Genomic DNA, 19,513 nt, shown 5'->3' on the forward strand with positions numbered 1-19,513 from the left:
AGACATCAGTGCACTGCACAGGTAATGAAGCTACAAAGTAGTACATTTGGAACGAATCGGAGAAAATGTTTCTTCACTCAACGTGCAAGCCAAACCACCACAAGGGTGGAGGTACACAAATTCCTACGAAAAGTAGAATCTGAGGAAAGGGGGAGTAGGAGGAGTAGGCTCTTGAACAACACTAGTAGGCGACGTACATTAGGAACAATCTCTTTATTTAAATATACACTCGGCTGTGTTGAGTCGAGTGTATATTTAAATAAAGAGATTGTTCCTAATCTACGTCGCCTACTAGTGTTGTTCAAGAGCCTACTCCTCCTACTCCCCCTTTCCTCAGAGTCTTCACTCAACGTGCAATTAAACTCTGGAATTTGTTGCCAGAGAATGTAGTAAAAAGCGATTAGCTTAGCAGGATTTAAAAAAAGGTTTGGCTGGCTTCCTAAAGGAAAAGTCCATAGAACATTATTAAAATGGACTTGGGGAAAGGATAAATAAGCAGCATAAAATGTATTCTTCTTTTTGGGATCTTGCCAGGTATTTGTGACCTGGATTGGCCACTGTTGGAAACAGGATGCTGGGCTTGATGGACCTTCGGTCTGTCCCAGTATGACAATACTTATGTATTTATGTACTTAAGGTATTATCTATTAAACTCCGATGCAAAGAAGTACGCAGAGGGCCTCAGAATGAGTGCAAGGCTCAGTAATGCTGGGGCTTTATTGTGGGGCTCGAAGAGAGGTAAAAGGTTAACTCTTTCCTCTGACCCAGCACCACTGAGGATTTTATGTCTGTTTCTTCTCCTTAGTGTGAACATGTTGCCTGCAACTTTTTTCTTGTTTTGTGAAGGGGATGGGTTAAAGGCCAGCAGGGAGATGAGGAGACGAGGGGTTTGTGTTGCTGAACACAGGGCTAAGGTGGAAGTGCGGTATGCTGTGTTTTTGTAATTGTCAAATACACTCGTTCAGCTGCCAGTTAAATCATGTGCAAAATATTAATTCTGCTGCTAGGACACAACCCATGTGTGTATATTTCCAAGGTGTCCAGTGTGCTCTCTCATATTTGAGCACATTTCTTGTGTGCACATTATTCAAACACAATTTGGTTACAGCTCTGGGTGCAAATTTTCTATGTGTGTGAGGAAACCATGTGTGCAGAGCTTATGACATCAAGCTCTCCACCTTTGCCACTGCGGACCTGCAGCCAGTCCGTGAGACATAACCCAGGCTGCATCCTGTTTTACCCGGTTCTCCACCATTGAATATTGGCCCCTGCAGTTCTTCAGTAAAGACTCCTAAATCCATTCCCAGAGCGATATCAATCCACGTGTAGGGCACAGGGGTTGTTATTTGTACTATTATGTGCCTCTGTTTTAGGGATACACTAGGAGTAAGGGGTCAATATAGTACTGAAGTGAGAGACCTATAACTATGTTCTGCCAGCAGAGGGCAAAACTCTAAGCATATGAAAAGGGTTAATAGCTAGGAGGAGACACTTCCCCCTACAGGAGGGTGGAAGACAGACCTTCTCTGTCCCCTAGGAAGAGGAAAGAGGTGGAAAAGGGGCTGAAAATTAACCTCTGGAAGTGTGGATCAGAGACCTATGAAAGAGCTTTTAGAACGAATTGAAGCTTTCCCTGCCTTTATGTCAGATGATCCTGTCTGTCTGGGATAATATTACGTAAAAGTGGTAGGTGACCTTGGCCATTTATCCGTACTCTGCTCAGGGATCCTCATGGCCGGACTAGGTATTTTCAAAGTTCTGTTCTCCAATGTCAGTAAAGATACCTCTGATACTGGGGACCCACTAAACCGTTGCGTTGTGTGCTGACTTCACTGGGAGGACACAGAGTCACTGGGACACCTTATAGAAGGTTCTGTACCCACAGAGAACGAGCCTTTATAAAAGTGATTAAATGCATCATTAAAATCATCTGCTGTCAGCACAGCTCCAAGAACCAGGCAAAGCTCTAAGGCTCGTGGGGTCCGATGATGGCACTGGGTGATGAGCAGCTGGACTGTGATAACAGCAGGTGCTTTTGCTGATGCGTGGATTACACAATCTGCGGGGGATCGCCATGTTTCCTGAGCGCAGTCTCCCGGTTTCATAAGTGAAATGGTGATGTAGCATCCTGTGTACTATGCTAGAATCTGGCTTATCATCACATTACGAGCCTGCAAGAAACAATGTTGACAAGAAAAGACTCGTTCACAAGCCGGCAAAATATTCACAGAAAAGCTGGGATGAGCTAGCCAGCGTGAAATCAACATGGCCACAGGACTGGTTCTGTGTGCAAGCGTTTCCAGCATGACACCTTGCCAGCACACGCAGGATACCACAGACGTGTGGGTGCTATTCCTGTTTGCTCTGGCACCCCCTGCACTACTTGCAGGAGTATTAAAATTGCAAGAGATACAAAAAAAGTGAGCATCGCTCCCTCCCCCAACAGAGATTGCAAACCATAGCCAGCACGTCTGGACTTGGACGGACTCAGCGAGCAGTTCTCGCTTGCCTCATGAAGATCCATGATTGGTGTTGGCCTCCGCTCTCTGTACACGGCTGGCTGAGCGGATGCTAGAATCAGCTGGTCTGTTCCACCCTTTCACCATCCTTACCTCTGTCTTCCCTCCATCTCAGTGCAGAAGGTGGGACTAGTTATAAAACACCTCATCCTCCGACAGGGAACTACTGTCCACATAATGGAAGAAGCTATGCATGGGGTGCTTCTGGGTGCTGACTGGGGCTTCTCCGTTCTCCACCGGGGAGGGGTTCTGCTTTTCGGAGCTGCCCGTCAGAGAAGGGTGGCCCTCCCCTAAGGTCCATTCCTCAGCCCTCAGGTGCAGGTGTGAGAGGATGGGGGAGGTCAGAGAAGAGCAGCAGTAGGTCCGAAGGCTGCCGTCCAGATTAGAACTGCCCAGTCCCTGGGGGCCACTCAGAAGCCTTCCCCGAAGATAAATGTTTTCCAGGTCTGGAAGGAAAAATGAGAGAATTAAACAAAAGTCTCTACAGTCCCTGTGACAATTCAGGGGGTACTATTACCCCCCACCCCCCAGCCACATAATTGCATTCAGATAATGTGGGATACAGGTATCAAATAAATAAATAAATAAATACATACATAAATAAATAATATTCAGCCCACGGTGGTTTTTAAGCCGTTGACTGCCATAGTATTTTCAATGGAGAAGGGTAGTTAGTGGGGTTCCTAAGGGGTCTGTGCTGGGACCGCTGCTTTTAACATATTTATAAATGACCTAGAGATGGGAATAAGTAGTGAGGTAATTAAATTTGCTGATGACACAAAGTTATTCAAAGCCGTTAAATCACGGGAGGATTGTGAAAAATTACAAGCGGACCTTACGAGACTGGGAGACTGGGCATCTAAATGGCAGATGACGTTTATTGTGAGCAAGTGCAAAGTGATGCATGTGGGAAAGAGGAACCCGAATTATAGCTACGTCATGCAAGGTTCCAGGTTAGGAGTCACCAACCAAGAAAGGGATCTAGGTATCGTCGTTGATGATACGTTGAAACCTTCTGCTCAGTGTGCTGCTGCGGCTAAGAAAGCAAATAGAATGTTAGGTATTATTAGGAAAGAAATGAGGACGTTATAATGCCTTTGTATCGCTCCATGGTGCGACCGCACCTCGAATATTGTATGCAATTCTGGTCACTGCATCTCAAAAAGATATAGTGCAATTAGAAACAGTACAGAGAAGGGCGATGAAAATGATAAAGGGGATGGGACGACTTCCCTATGAGGAAAGGCTAAAGCTACTAGAGCTCTTCAGCTTGGAGAAAAGATGGCTGAGAGGAGATATGATAGAGGTCTATAAAATAATGATTGGAGTTGAACGGGTAGATGTGAAGCGTCTGTTCACGCTTTCCTAAAATACTAGGACTAGGGGGCATGCGATGAAGCTACAATGTAGTAAATTTAAAATGAATTGGAGAAACTATTTCTTCACTCAACATGTAATTAAACTCTAGAATTCTTTGCTAGAAAATGTAGTAAAAGCAGTTAGCTTACTGGGGTTTAAAAAAGGTTTGGACAGCTTCCTAAAAGAAAAGTCCATAAACCATCATTGAAATGGACTTGGGGAAAATCCACTTCTTATTTCTAGGATAAGCAGCATAAAATGTATTGTACTGTTTTGGGATCTTGCCAAAGTTTCAGCGTGCTTGTCTGACATTGCTGTCTGGATGTCTCAACGCCACCTGAAATTAAATATGACCAAAACCGAGCTTCTCATTTTCCCCCCCAAACCCACCTCCCCGCTCCCCCCATTTTCTATTTCTGTTGATGGCTCTCTCATTCTCCCTGTCTCCTCAGCTCGAAACCTTGGGGGTCATCTTTGACTCTTCTCTCTCCTTCTCTGCTCATATCCAGCAGATTGCCAAAACCTGTCGTTTCTTTCTTTACAACATCCGTAAAATCCGCCCCTTTCTTTCCGAGCACTCTACCAAAACCCTCATCCACACCCTTGTCACCTCTCGTTTAGACTACTGCAATCTGCTTCTTGCTGGCCTCCCACTTAGTCACCTCTCCCCTCTCCAGTCGGTTCAAAACTCTGCTGCCCGTCTCGTCTTCCGCCAGGGTCGCTTTACTCATACTACCCCTCTCCTCAAGACCCTTCACTGGCTCCCTATCCGTTTTCGCATCCTGTTCAAACTTCTTCTACTAACCTATAATGTATTCACTCTGCTGCTCCCCAGTATCTCTCCACACTTGTCCTTCCCTACACCCCTTCCCGTGTACTCCGCTCCATGGATAAATCCTTCTTATCTGTTCCCTTCTCCACTACTGCCAACTCCAGACTTCCTGAGCCCCTTCGTCTTGCCCCATCCTTGGCCACCTTTAAATCTAGACTGAAAGCCCACCTCTTTAACATTGCTTTTGACTCGTAACCACTTGTAACCACTCGCCTCCACCTACCCTCCTCTCTTCCTTCCCGTTCACATTAATTGATTTGATTTGCTTACTTTATTTATTTTTTGTCTATTAGATTGTAAGCTCTTTGAGCAGGGACTGTCTTTCTTCTATGTTTGTGCAGCGCTGCGTACGCCTTGTAACGCTATAGAAATGCTAAATAGTAGTAGTAGTAGTAGTAGTACTTGTGCCCTGGATTGGCCACTGTTGGAAACAGGATGCTGGGCTTGATGGACCACCAGGGCTTTGACAAGAGGTTATCCCCCCTCCCCACAGCGTGGCACAACCCTAACACCAGCTCTGAGCTGGCGTAGGTTTGCCACGGGAGGAGCGTTCTTGTTTGCACGCTGCTCGCTGAGCATTGGGGAGGAATAGGTGATGCCCTGTTTAGCATGCATTTACATGCTCATTGCACTCAGATCCTGCGAGCTCGTCATTTCACTCGCTCACTGGCTGTAAGCATTCGGCGGTAGCAAGTTCAGGCGTTAGTCCAGCGCCAATGGCCTCTAGTGCCTGCCAGTGGCGTAGCTACGTGGGGCCTGAGGGGGACTGGGCCCCCATAGATTTGGCCCTGGCTCCCCTGGCGATGATCCCCTTGAACCCCCCTCCCGCCACCAACCCTCCCCCGCCGCCGTCCGCCCCGCCGCCGCATCAGATTCCTCATTTGCTGCAGCCGAACAGAGTCTTCTTTAGTTCAGCGCCGGAATAGCGCCTTCGTTCAAGGAAGTTCCTGCTGTGATCCTGCACGTAAGGCGTCAGAAACAGCTGATCACAGCAGGAACTTCCTTGAATGAAGGCGCTATTCCGGCGCTGAACTAAAGAAGACTCTGTTCGGCTGCAGCAAACGAGGTATCTGATGCGGCGGCGGGACGGGCAGCGGGGGAGGGTGGCAGGAGGGGGGTCCAATGTGGCGGCGGCTGCGGCGACTGGGGAGGGCGATGGAGGGGGGTGGTGGCGGGAGGGGGGTCCAATGTGGCGGCTGCGGCAGCTGGGGGGGTGACAGGGGGGGGGGTGGCTAAACAGTGCCCCACCACCACGGGTTCTGGCCTCCCCTCCCAGCGAGGTCTGGCTACGCCCCTGGCGCCCGCGTTTGCTTCTGAGCATCAGAGCCTGAGAAACATCTAGAGCTGACTTCTGAAAAGTTGTTTTGCATGGAACAAGTGATAAACCTTGATACAATCAGACCGCCAATCTTGCAAACTTGCTTTTGAAGTAAGTGTTTATAAATGATGAGAAATGTGGTCATTAAATGTCTGGGACAGATCCATATGCTTAAATATACCTGTGTACAAAGAGGGAAAGGCTCCGGCCAGAGGGACTGTGGCAGGGTTTGGCATGCAATACTGTAGCACACTGCACTGTGACTGAACTATTTTGCAAGCTGGATCCCGAGTAAGGCAAAAAGAAAGAGAGACACTCTACCCTGAAGCTGGAGGACATCTTGGGAGCCGTTCCCACAATGCATTTCTTCATCATCCAATGAGGACCAAGCGCTTAGTGTGGCTTCAGTAATGGCAAATTGTTCTGCTACACCTGTAATATCAGAAAACAGAGAGACTCCCTGAGAATCTGGTACAACTCAATGAAAATACAGAGGAAAGATGACGCCAAGGACGGCAAATCCTAAAGAGAGAGGTTTACTGCCGCTGTGAGTGTGACTGAAGGCTACAGAGTGAGATATTTCCAGAGGTTGTCAACTGTATCCAGATTCACCCACCAGGGTTGATCCAGTCCTGGGTTTCCTCATTGCATTCCCTCGGAAAAGCAAGACCACAAGTTCCTGTTGTACGAATCTGGATCCAGTTGGAACCTTGTTCCAGGAGCATCATTTCACAGTTTTGGCATCAGCTTCTCTCCTCTCTGCCCTACCCCAGCAATCCCCCCACCCACTGACACCAGTCACTCCACCCTACACCAGCAATTTCCCCCTTGGCATCAATCTGTTTCCACTACCCCAGAAATGCCCCCTTGGCATTAATGTTGCATTCCACCCCTCCTCGCTGCCTCAGCAACCCCTCCACCCCTTGGCATTAATCTGTCCTCCCCGTTAACTCAAAATATCCCTATTGCATCAGCTTTTCCTGTGGCCAGCAGCTCCCCTTTGCATTAATTTCTCCCCCTACCCTAGCCCCCCCCCTCGCATCAGTCTCCCGCCTAGCCTTGCATCACTGATAATAAATGCAGCAGCTCTTAAGGAGCATCTGGTAACAGAGTCAGTCTCTCTCCTTAGGGTTTTGTGGGTGAGGGTAATTCCAGCTCCTGCACAGGACATCATGTTTCACCTCTCTCCAGGCTGAATCGATGACTCGGCCCGACCTCAGCTTGATTGGACCAAAGCTGTGAAAAATACTTCTTCCCCATCTCCAGTCCTCCATCTGTTTATTCTTTCAGTGCTATTATCATAGATGCGTCAGAGGACAGGCTGATTGTGTCGTGTCATCCGGACGCGGTGCATATTAGAATCTCAGTGGCTGAGAGAACAACCTACAGCACCTCTAGTTTTCTTCATCACCATGGCAACTTCTGTACTGACTCCTTCACATTGATTATAGGAAAGGTCTCAACATGTAATTAAACTCTGGAATTCCTTGTTAGAGAATGTGATAAAGGCGGTTAGCTTAGCGGGGTTTTAAAAAGGTCTGGACGGCTTCCTAAAGGAAAAGACCAGAGACCATTATTAAAATGGACTTGGGGAAAATCCACTGTTTATTTCCGGGATAAGCAGCATAAAATGTTTTGTACTTTTTGGGGATCTTGCCAGGTATTTGTGACCTGGATTGGCCACTGTTGGAAACAGGATGCTGGGCTTGATGGACCTTTTGTCTGTCTCAGTGTGGCGATACTTATGTACTTATGCACCTTTGACCCCAATCTGCAGAACTCACACTGTCTAGATTTTAGATGAATTTGCCAGGCATAACTGTGAACTGTACCAATGTAGCAAGTATAATATAATCCCTTTTGCTTAGGTCTTGTACACCTATCACATATATTGAATGTTTGGAGGATGTTCATCTAAACAGGATCTGGAAACTCTCTCAGACAGTAACTGTGGGGTGAGCTGAGTCTCTCCAGATCAACCAATAGTCTCCTGTCCGCTCTCCTCCCCTCCCTTTAATGTTTCCCTCACCTTACTGGTGCTCTAACACAGATTTACTCTCAGTCTCCCATTTCCTCTTCCCTTCCACCTTGTGGATCTTTTGTCTCCTTTTTCCCTTCTGCCACTCCAAGTATCTGCCCCACCAATGCCCCTGCTGGGTACCTGCCGCAAAGCGTGCCTCCTTCAGCTCATCGGTGAGGTAGGAGTAATGGTCTTCGTCCGGGAGTGAGGGGTCCCAGCCCGACTGCCGTGCACGCCACCCCTTCCACTCGATCAGGTGGGCGACCCGGCCACGAGCCATGGCCGTGGGCTTGGTGATATGGTCTTTGATGGTCTGTACTAAACCTGTGCGAAAGATAAAGCAAATGGGCCCCAGATAGGCTGACGCATCCACATTCTGGTATCCTGTACCCAGGCTGCGGTGAAAAGCTAGGAAAAGGTTAGCGGCTCACCAAGTCTAGATTGAAGGAGTAATGGAGTGGTTAGAGCAGTGGGCTGAGAACGAAAGAGCCCAGTTCAAAACTCACAGCACCAGGGCCACCGAGAGACTGAACTGGGGCCGGGGCTGGGCTGCTGCCGCCCCCCTCCAATCGCTGCGCATGCCACCCCCCCCCCCAATCGCTGCCGCTGCTCCATCCCCTGATCGCTGCCGCTGCTGAAATACCTTGACTGGCAGGTATCCCAGGCTCCGCCAGCAAAAGACATCTTCTTCCTCCAGCTCTGACTGCCTGCCCCTGCGGCTGCTTTTCCTCTCAGGGCATACTCGAAAAACAAGGGCAGAAGTGCAGAGCTGGAGGATGTTCCAGGTCCTCCCCAGCCTCCAAGCGGGGCCTGGCACTGGAGATTTCTCTCTCCTGCTCCTGTTGGGACGCGATCACTCGGGTCCCATCAGGAGCAGGAGAGAGAGAGAGAGAGAGACCCCGGCGCCGGGCCCCCCTTGGAGGCCCGGGACCAAGGAATTTTGCCCACCTCCCCACTATCGGCAGCCCTGCATGGCACCTCCCTGTGATCTTAGACAAGTCACTTAATCCTTCATTGTCTCAGATACAAACTTGGGGACCTACCATACCTGAACCTACACTGCTTGGATAGCTTTTGGGTTGGTTTGTGCTAATCAAATAAATACAAAAATTAGGGTTCTTTTAGGTTTCTTCATGTACAGACCATCTGTCTAATGCAGCATGTACCATTTTCAAATACAATGCATAAAATGGGAAATCCAGCAATTAGGTGATCCATTAATTAAGAAAAAAAAACAATCAAACAGTTTTGTGCATATCACAACAGCAATGAACCTCACTCCTAAGCCTGAGTATGTGGCCTATGGCCTTGATCTCTCAAATTTACCGCTAACACTTGCTGAAGTACTTGCATGGGGCCAAAGCTGTAAAATGTATACGTGACATATTAAAAGTGCTTGGAAACTGCTTTTCAGCAAGACTGTTACACCTCACTTCCATGTGAAAGATGTCTGCTCCTGAATAATGAGGCCCTGCGATCAGATATCATCAAAACTAACCAGTCTGTTTTTTCTAGTAAAAAAGCTGCCGGTACTCAAATGCTAGGCCACCCTTCAGGAGTGGAGTGATCACTGAGGGACCCACCCCATAATAGCCAGGTCTCCTGCTACCAGTCATTACAAGACAGAATTGGTGTGGAGAGCCTGAGCTCTATCATTAAAACTTGGGGACCATGAGTCAATTTTAGCAGACAATAGAAAAGGTGCCGGTACTCAGTACCCCCAAGTACCCCCTCAAAAAAAGCCCTGAAACTAACTCTCACTCCTTACAGGTGGCGGAGACAAGTACTGTGTCTGAGTTTAAGAAAGTGTGAGTCAGGCACCTGGGATCTGTTAGGGAAAGGAGGAGACAGTGACTTGCTGTGGATGGGGGGGGGGGGGGGACTGGATGGGCCATTTGGCTCTTATCTGCCGTCATCTTTCTGTGTTTCTCTATTAGTTTTCTGCTCCAGGAGGACAGCAGGGTCAGTCCTGGTTCCCCCCCCCCCCCCCCCCCCCCCCCCATTTCGTAGAGAGATTTGACATTCTCAGACCAATTCTGTACAATTCTTTCCAGCTTCAGTTGGGTTGGAAAGAATGAAAACCGGTGGGAACTGTGTCTGGTGTTGTCACTGGTTACAGTGAGAGTGTGCGACACGTTTCCCATCTGGTCCCCAGGGAAAACAGAGAAGCCGCTTTGGCCTTATCTCTGCCAAATGATCCACAGGAAGGATTTTATTCACTGTAAACTGAGCCACCGGTGCAAATTATTTTCTTGCCCATCAGGTCCGGTAGGGGCTCCGGGGCCCTGGGTGCTGAGCGTGTTTCATCTGCAGAAGCTTTTGTAGTTAATCTTTGATTTCCTGCAATGTAGGCACGGGTGAAGGGGAGACGATGTTGTTGCCATAGAAACAGATAATTTATTGATTTTCCCATCTCTCAAGTTAATTAGACAGACGTGTATATTGGGAAGAGCTGCTGGGACCTCCCGGGCTGAGGAGTGGGAAGCAAAAAAATGTTTTTCCTTCTATTTTAATTCCTTTCATCACACCATGTACTACACGTATCTCTGCGTGCGGGTGGGTGTTTTTGCGGGGTATGTCTAGGTTGCAATTAGGTAACAGTTTAAGCATTGAGAGCGACACTTAAAAGCATGAAATGTGAGATTAGGTACATTTCATTTCTAATCTTGAGCCTGCAAAAAAGGTGGGAAAATGTGGGATACAAATGCAACAAATAATCGGCTCCTTCCGACCGTGATAATCAGCTCTTCAATAGCAAAGCGATTATGAACCAAACTTTAAAACCTGAGCTCCGGGGTCCTTTTACTAAAGGTGCGCTGAAAAATGGCTTGCGGTCTTGTAGGCGCGGGTTTTGGGTGTGCGCCAATCCATTTTCTAGCACGCCTGTAAAAAAAGGCCCTTTTTTAAATTTTGCCGAAAATGGACGTGCAGCGAAATCAAAATTGCCGCGCGTCCGTTTTGGGTCTGCGACCTTACCGCCAGCCATTGACCTAGCGGTAGTAAAGTCTCACGTGGTAACTGGGCGGTAATGACCTACGCGCGTCATGTCGCGTGTCCGATAATTGCAATTATTTCTCAGCAGCGCGTATCGGACGCACGCCAAAAATTAAATTACTGCAACAGCCACGCGGCAGCCGGGTGGTAACTCCGTTTTGGCGTGCGTTGGGTGTGTGTAGACGCTTACGCGGCTTAGAGAAAAGGCCCCTCAGTGTTTCTAGTTCTTGTCCTGTGCCTATGATCTTTGTATTAAGCTGCCTGTCTTGCTGTCTGGCACTGAGAGAAGCTTTTTTAGCCAGTCTTTCTGTGGATATCCTTAAATTTATGACACGTACAAGCAGGGACGTAGCTATGTGGGGCCACGGGGGCCTGGGCCCCCGTAGATTTGGCCCTGGACCCCCCCCGCTGACGACCCTCTCGACCCTCCCTCCCGCCGCCAACCCGCCGTCGCTGTCTGCTACCTTTGCTGGCGGGGGACCCCAACCCCCGCCAGCCAAGGTCCTCTTCTATTTCTGAGTCTGACGTCCTGGAGAATGGGGGCAGACTCAGGAAAAATGTTGAGGAAGTACTTTTTCACAGAGAGAGTGGTAGATGCTTGGAATGTCCTCCCGTGGGAGGTGGTGGAGATGAAAATGGTAACGGAATTCAAAAATGCGTGGGATAAACACAAAGGAATCCTGTTCAGAAAGAACGGATACACAGAAGATTAGCAGAGATTGGGTGGCAACACCAGTAGTAATTGGGAAGCAAAACCAGTGCTGGGCGGACTTCTACGGTCTGTGCCCTGAAAATGGCAAGGACAAATCAAGGTCGGGTATACATATAAAGCAGCACATAGAATGAGTTTATCTTGTTGGGCAGACTGGATGGACTGTACAGGTCTTTATCTGCCATCATCTATTATGTTACTATGAAGAGATTATGATCACCTGGGACATTCCCATTCCGACCAATAAAAAGCTGGATACAAGGAAACCAGACACAGTGGTACAAGAAAAAAACCCACCAGAACAGTAGTGATAATAGAGGTGTCAGTTCCAAGCAATTATTCTGTGAATTGTGAGAAGAGAGAGAGAAAGTCATCAAGTACCAAGAAATGAAGTCAGAGACTAAGAAAATGGGCCAGAACAATACAGAAATATTTCCTCATTGTTTTCAGTGCCACAGGCTTGACTGAAAGGAATTTTCAAGCGCACCTTAACAGGTTGCCTGTCCGTGCGATATCTTACGGACTCCAGAAGGAAGCTCTTTTCGGCATGGGCACAGATCATACTCCACGCACCCTGGCTTAGGCGTGAGGTTCATTATTCTCATTCGTTGGCACTGATTTGAATGTAGCCGCACAACTCGCCAAGCGTATTCTGGAACGGGCCCCCACTCCCCCCCCCCCACACTTGAGCCACCACCCCCGCATCTTTCTGTCTGCTCCCTCGCTCTGTCCTCTCTTGCCCTGCTCTTGTCCATGCCAGGAGTCGGGATCCAGATGGTTGCATTAATGCAATATCACGTTATGCAATCATCCAGGTCTTGGAAGGCACGCAGGAGCAGGAGAGGACAGACAGGCAGGCAGGCAGGCAGGAAGAAGCTTGCTGGCGCTGTGGCCGGGCCCCCCCCCCCCCACCTTGGAGGCCATGTCCAGGAAATTTTCCTTCCCTGCCCCTCCTCTCGTCGGCCCTGCCTCTGATGCAGGTGTGTGCTGAAACGTTGGGCTGTAGGATGATCTGTATTATATTGGGCAGTTTTTAACAATAAAGTATATTTTTATATTTAGTCATTATTGTTTTATTATTACCCTTCATCTGTTGCTTAGTCAGACCACAGCTCCCTAGCATTCTTTGTACCTACAGGAACACAAAGCAGAAGGAACCGTGAAGGAACCAGAGAGCGAGAAGCAGAGCCACCTTGGAAGTGCAGTGTGGGATTGCACGCTTTGGAGAGCTGGCCATTAATGGACTAATGCTCTTCTCATATATAAGCAATCTTGAAAAATCAGTGAAGCATATCCCTTCTTTTATTACATAAGAGGCGGATTCTTCCTGTTTGATGTTGGACCCCTGACACAGCACATTTTGCTGAAACACGGCCGTGTTAGGTTGGTGATTTAATAAACCTTTGCAACCCCAGACTGCTCTTCCTGACTGGCTCTGCTTCTTGCTCTCTTGTACCTACGGAAATGCAAGCATATTTCTAAAGGGAAATTGAGTGGGGCTCTAAAACAGATGTAAATGAAATGTATTTGTGGGGATTTAGAAATGCAAGTCCCCCTACATGTACTTCCTCTCCCTGAATTAACCCCACCTGCAGGCAGAAGAACCCATGTTGTAAAGGGGAGGGGAGAAGGATAATATTCACAGAATATTCTAGAAGCAAATGAGACAAGAACGAGGAAAGGGCAGACTGCGTTTTACCTACCCACCAGAGAGGAGGTTGCGAGCGCTGTGATGTCGTAGTTATTGGATACAGGCTTGGACTCGGAGAGGAAGCCATTAGAAGTCTGAAAGCATTTCTGAAGAGGAAAGAGAAACAAACAAACAATTAGAGGCAACTGGAGGTTCCTTAGCAGGAAAAGCCTTGTATGGTTTGATTTGTCCAGAACCCTCGGCTGTCCCACTTCAGGCTGGTTGTGATCAGGGCTCCATGAACAAGTTTTCAGTGCTGTTCTTTGTTGAGGTGACCCACAATATAAGGGCAGTAACAAATATAAATCACTTGCTAGGGACCACTCGTCTAAATTCACATCAACTTCGTCAGTCTTTCACGTGCTCATCTTCCAACATGGTATATATCATTCAGTGTAAAAAATGTAACGAAGGATGCTATATTGGAGAAACAGGCCAGATGTTTAAGACAAGATTTAATTTACATAGACATCACATGAAGAATACTGGTGCCAGCAGGGTTCCTACCCCTGTGGGGCAGCACTTTACCAGACCAGAACACTGTACCAGTGATTTCATAGTAAGAATCCTGAAAGGTAACTTTAAAACAATACAGGAACGTAAGACCTTTGAAGTCAGAATGATTGAATACTTTGACACCCAACAGGCAGGACTTAACAAAGAGCTGGGTTTTCTAGCCCATTATAAACCATAAAGTTGTATTTCTCTGTTTATCTCCCTCTTCCCTCACCTACCAACACCCATCCTGTTAGACTATCAATGAAATGCTTTGATGTTCTCATGCATACCTCCTACCCAGCCCCTACTGTTCCAACTATCACTTTGAGGAGATGACTCTACCAAGATACTAAGGTTCTGTGATCACTATTACAGCTGGGTTTACAGGTGGCTTTTGCCAATAGGGAGTATGTGCTCTGACTTCCATTCATTTTATTATCCTCGTATTTGTATTATGAAATAGAGTTAGGAAAATGACTGTTCTAGAAACCTTTATTTCTGTTTGAAGTTTTTTTAAAATCTTTGTTGCTGTGCTGAATAAATTTGCTTTCTATATGCTTTTTGTGCTCATCATATCAGTAGAAAATGAGGGATCCTGGATCTCGAGCCCAGTGTGTTTCCCTAGACTTAGTTCCAGTGCTGTAGCCACGAGAGGGCCTTGGGGGCCTGTTCCCCCCTCCCCCAAATTGAGGTGCTGTCTTCTGCTTTGGCTGGCGAGGGTCCCCAAGACCCACCAGTGGAGGCCCTCTACCAACCGAAGACTGATGCATTTCCTGGGCCGCTTCCATGCCAGGATCTCTCATGCTTTGTTTTTTTGTGAAACTGAGCATGCGCAAGGGAGGTCTACCCCACTCCCATGTATGTGCGAAAACCAAGCATGCACAGGGGTGGAGGCGGCTTTGGCAGGAGGAGGGCTTCCACTGGTGGGGCTTGGGGCCCCCGCCAACTCAGGTATATTGGGTTATTCGGGGGGGAGGGGCAGAAACCTGAGGCCTGGCTACTCTCCTGCTTAGTGACACCATCTACACACCTATTGTACATCTTTCGGGTGTCAAACTGTTTCCCTTTCATGGTGAATCACTGACTATTTGCGATGTCAGTATTTGATCGTAAAGGATTGTAATCTGCACCAAGTGGCAGGTACAGCTCTGGCTGTCTTGATAGGCAGACTGGATGGACCATGTGGGCCTTTATCTGCCATCATTTACTATCTTACTATGTAAATGCAATTTCTCAATATAAACACTAAACATAGCACACTGTGCTTTGTAAATACAGATGTCCATTAGTGACGTCCACAATCTCATTACCAACATATCTCACTACACTTTAGTGCCAGCCTAACTGTAAGAACAAATCATTTTATTCATCATGCACCTGAAGAAGCTCTAAAAAGCATTCATTGTCTACTACAAATTGAGCTGTAAGAGCAAGACACCTTGCACCATGTGTCTTTATCAATCTGTAAGAGCAGACACCTAGAACCATGTGTCTTTATCGATCTATAAGAGCAGACACCTCGCACCATGTGTCTTTATCAATCTGTAAGAGCAGACACCTAGAACCATGTGTCTTTATCGATCTATAAGAGCAGACACCTCGCACCATGTGTCTTTATCAATCTGTAAGAGCAGACACCTAGAACCATGTGTCTTTATCGATCTGTAAGAGCAGACACCTAGAACCATGTGTCTTTATCGATCTGTAAGAGCAGACACCTAACACCATGTGTCTTTATCGATCTGTAAGAGCAGACACCTAGAACCATGTGTCTTTATCGATCTGTAAGAGCAGACACCTAGAACCATGTGTCTTTATCAACCTGTAAGAGCAGACACCTAGAACCACACATCTTTATCGGTCTGTAAGATTAGACACCTAGAACCACGTGTCTGTATTTCTGCAGACACATAGAACCATGTGTCATTATCAATCTGTAAGAGCAGACACCTAGAACCATGTGTCTTTATCGATCTGTAAGAGCAGACACCTAACACCATGTGTCTTTATCGATCTGTAAGAGCAGACACCTAGAACCATGTGTCTTTATCAATCTGTAACAGCAGGCACCTAGAATCATGTGTCTTTATCAATCTGTAAGAGAATACACCTAAAACTATGTGTTTTATTCACCTTTAAGAGCAGACACCTAGAACCATGTGTCATCAGAGACCTAGTACTACATGTCTATTGATCTGTAAGAGCAGACACCTAGAACCATGTGTCTTTATCAACCTTTAAGAGCAGACATCTAGAACCACGTGTCTTTATCGGTCTGTAAGAGCAGACACCTAGAACCATGTGTCTTTGTACAACTGCCTAAAAAAAGCAGCCAAACTTTCAGCTGTAATAAACCTGTGGACGTTTACATTTGCTTGGGAGCCGGGGTAAATATATGCACACAGTATATGCAAATGCATATATGTTATGAAGAACACGCATAAATTGCCACTCTAACCATGCTCATCCCAAATCTGCCCCTCAGAATACAACTACATCCAAGCTGCATAAAGGTCCATCACATATATGCTCACATGAAGGGTAATTTCATGTGCACCATTTTACGTGTGTTTATTGACATGTTAACATCTGTGCTGAGCTCATTTTCCTCCACTTTTTCTTACTTCATGTGAAGTTTCTCCTTAAGTTAGTCACCCTTATTTTCTATCTATCTATCTCCTGTTACTTTATCTTTTCTATCTCCTGCCTAAGTATCTAATTCTCTCTTTTCTTTCTCTTTCCTTTTTAAAGGTTATGTGCTGAATTGGCCAGAGGGCTTCTGACTTTGAGTTCAGTCCCTCCCGGCCGGGCCGTTACCTTCTTAACTTCATCCTCCTGGGCCGGAGTTCCATCTGTAGCTGTGGATTGATGCTGGCTCTCGGCTGTGGCTGAAGTGGGGAGACACTCTGTGTGGATGGAGTTGCTGGTGGTGGAATATTCTTTCTGGGTACTTGTGAAGAATTCTAAAGGACAGGGAAGAAAGCAGTGTCCAGGTCTAGACGTTTCAGACTATTCGTATCAGCAGAATATATTTGATAAATTTCTTGCTTTTCAAGCACCCAAATTTTGGAAAGACTTCAGCCATGTTTTAATATCCCGATTCATTTCTCTTTATTTAAGAAAAATGTAAAAGAACTCTTAAATGAGGGAGACGGTTCCTGTACTTCTTATCTACCCCGAAAGCTGTGAGCAAGGCTGACTTGCTGCTTTCATTGGATTTTAGCTCTATTGCGTGTTTGTGGCTTTTGGAACCGCAATGGCTGTTTTCGCCCCTGATGCAGCCTCTGGTGAGGCGAAACGTGGCCTGGCCGTTTTAGCAGCCATTTTATTTTAAATATCAGGCGGTCAGTGTAAGAGAATAGCGCTCAGGTAGATGCGCAACTTCTAATTGGTGCCAATTAACGTCAATAATTGATTGTTAGCGTCCAATTATTGCTTGTTAAGGGCTCATTAACCAATTAAGTTGCGCACTTCAGGATCACCTTTCTAGAATCCGGTGGTACGTGCCTCACTCTGCTGCCCCGTTCATCCCTGAAAAAATGTGTGAAGGGCGATTCTAGACCTGGGCATCCGCAGTTAGGCATCACTCACACAAGTGAATGTATGAGGTTAAGTGGCAGCGTAGGGTGTGCCTAAGTGACAGAATATGGGGCAGGGTCACGCACATGTGCCATTCACAAAATAGTATACATTACGTAGTTCTATGGATGGTGTAACTGTGGCCTTTAGATTTCAGGAGCCCACATGCCCAATTGGCTTTTACTGTGTGGCATTGAGGCACCTACAAACAGATAAATGTCCAACGGGCTCAATAAGGAGATCGATTGGCCCCTGTTAATGTCTCTATAAAAGGTAGTAGGGTCTAACGTAGGATCATCTGATGCAATGCGATGACGTTATCACACTGGAAGCTGGAGCAAGCTATGGTGTGCCTGATGGTCAAGTGAGGTTGTTTAAGGTATTTGTCTAAAATTGACTTATATTTAAGAGTTGTATTGCATGAGATTTTGTGTAATTGTGCACGTTGTTTGGGGACCAAAGAAAGACATTTATTTGTTTGTTGGAACATCCAGATGAAGTTCGACAATTGACTTTTTCATTGAAGTTGGGATTTGTTCCAGCTGCTTGGACACATTATTGGGCAGTGCAAGGTGGACACGTCAAGTGTGTTGAGATTACAAGACTGTTCTCTAGTGTACGTACACATTGTTTGGTGTCTATAATTACTGCAGCTGCTATTGGGACTTTTTGTATGGAAAGGAAATATTTTGGACTTTACTGGTTGTGTATGAATGAAATGTGTTGATGGTAATAAATGCTACAGATGTTATACTGCATATTATTGAGTACAAATGTGTGTTTTCAAATCTTTTGAACAAATGATATGGAGAGTTGATACTTTGTGACTAATTATTGTATGTTTAACCCGTTCATTAGTATTAAGTAATGCATATTCATTGGGGAAATCCTGAAAACCGACCTGGCGAGGGCTGAGGTTGGACACCCCTGGTGTAAACCACTTTTACTGTCTCCACTGAAAGGTGACATGTCAAATGTTTATAAATGGGGCCAGTCACAAACGGAAGAAACAAATGCCATGGATGGAACATACCAAGCACAAAACAATAGATGAAACAAAAACGAAAAAGCCTCCCGCCGACGGTGTCGAAATTCTCTTTATTAAAAGCAATCTTCAAAAGGGTTCTATGACAAGGGAGACCCGACATGTCTTGTGTTTCGGCCCTACTGGCCTGCATCAGGGGGTTAAGGACTTGTCATGTCGTTCGTATCCCCAGATAAATCCTCAAGGCAAATCATCAGTAAATAGTTTCTATGCAAAGAAAACGCTTTGCCGACAAATCGCTAACATTGCATTATATCTCTGGTATTTGAATTCCAGTGCTGTTAAATGTGTGTATTTTTTATACTGTTTCACGGTACTTCTATTATTAGCTTTCAATGTACTGTTTTCAAGTTTACCTCATTTATTGTATTTATGTTTATTCTTGGTTATTTTATTATTGTTATGCTGTTAACAAAATTGTAAGTTTTATGTTAAACTGTATCTGCTATACACTGCATTGGGTGAATCTCTTCATAAAGGCGGTTAATAAATCCCAATAAATAAATAAATAAATATATCTTTCCTATCCAGTTACTGGCGTTCCTTTCTGGTTTCCTGTTTTATTGTCATTTTATCTGTAGCCACCGTAATTTTCTCACAACGAAAGCGGTATAGCAAATTTTAATAAAGGAGAAACAATTACATGCGGAATGTCTGCACTTAACCAGCCAACTGCTGACTTTGCCCCTGGAACACCCCAAAAACAGCTGGTTTTCATTTAGGTGCTACCCGGTTACCTTCAGCAGCGATACTTGGTTAAGTGCTGTGGGAAATAAGCGGATACACCCCGAACAAGCGATTAGGCCAATCAGCGGCCGGTTAAATCATTTTCAATATCAACCAGATAGAATTCAAGGGTTTACGCATTGAGCCTGCCATGAGTGGGAAAGCGCGGGGTACAAATGTAACAACAACCCCCCCCCCCCACTAAGTCCATTTTAGTTGCA

At 46.3% G+C, this 19,513-nt stretch overlaps 1 protein-coding gene across 1 annotated transcript in view; it reads right to left on the reverse strand.

Moving 5' to 3' along the window:
* Positions 1–2,618: 2,618 nt before the first annotated feature.
* Positions 2,619–19,513, reverse strand: part of LOC115456865 (protein FAM131C-like) — a 31,069-nt gene continuing 14,174 nt past the window's right edge. Inside the window, exons 2-6 of the mRNA XM_030186214.1 lie at positions 16,760–16,905; positions 13,458–13,551; positions 8,190–8,372; positions 6,350–6,460; positions 2,619–2,965 (exon numbers count right to left, since the gene is read on the reverse strand). Coding sequence (XP_030042074.1) covers positions 2,649–2,965; positions 6,350–6,460; positions 8,190–8,372; positions 13,458–13,551; positions 16,760–16,905 — 851 coding nt within the window. The 3' untranslated portion in view covers positions 2,619–2,648. The remainder of the gene's footprint in view (positions 2,966–6,349; positions 6,461–8,189; positions 8,373–13,457; positions 13,552–16,759; positions 16,906–19,513) is intronic.

The sequence above is a fragment of the Microcaecilia unicolor genome, chromosome 13 (genome assembly GCF_901765095.1).
Source record: "Microcaecilia unicolor chromosome 13, aMicUni1.1, whole genome shotgun sequence".
Lineage (NCBI taxonomy): Eukaryota > Metazoa > Chordata > Amphibia > Gymnophiona > Siphonopidae > Microcaecilia > Microcaecilia unicolor.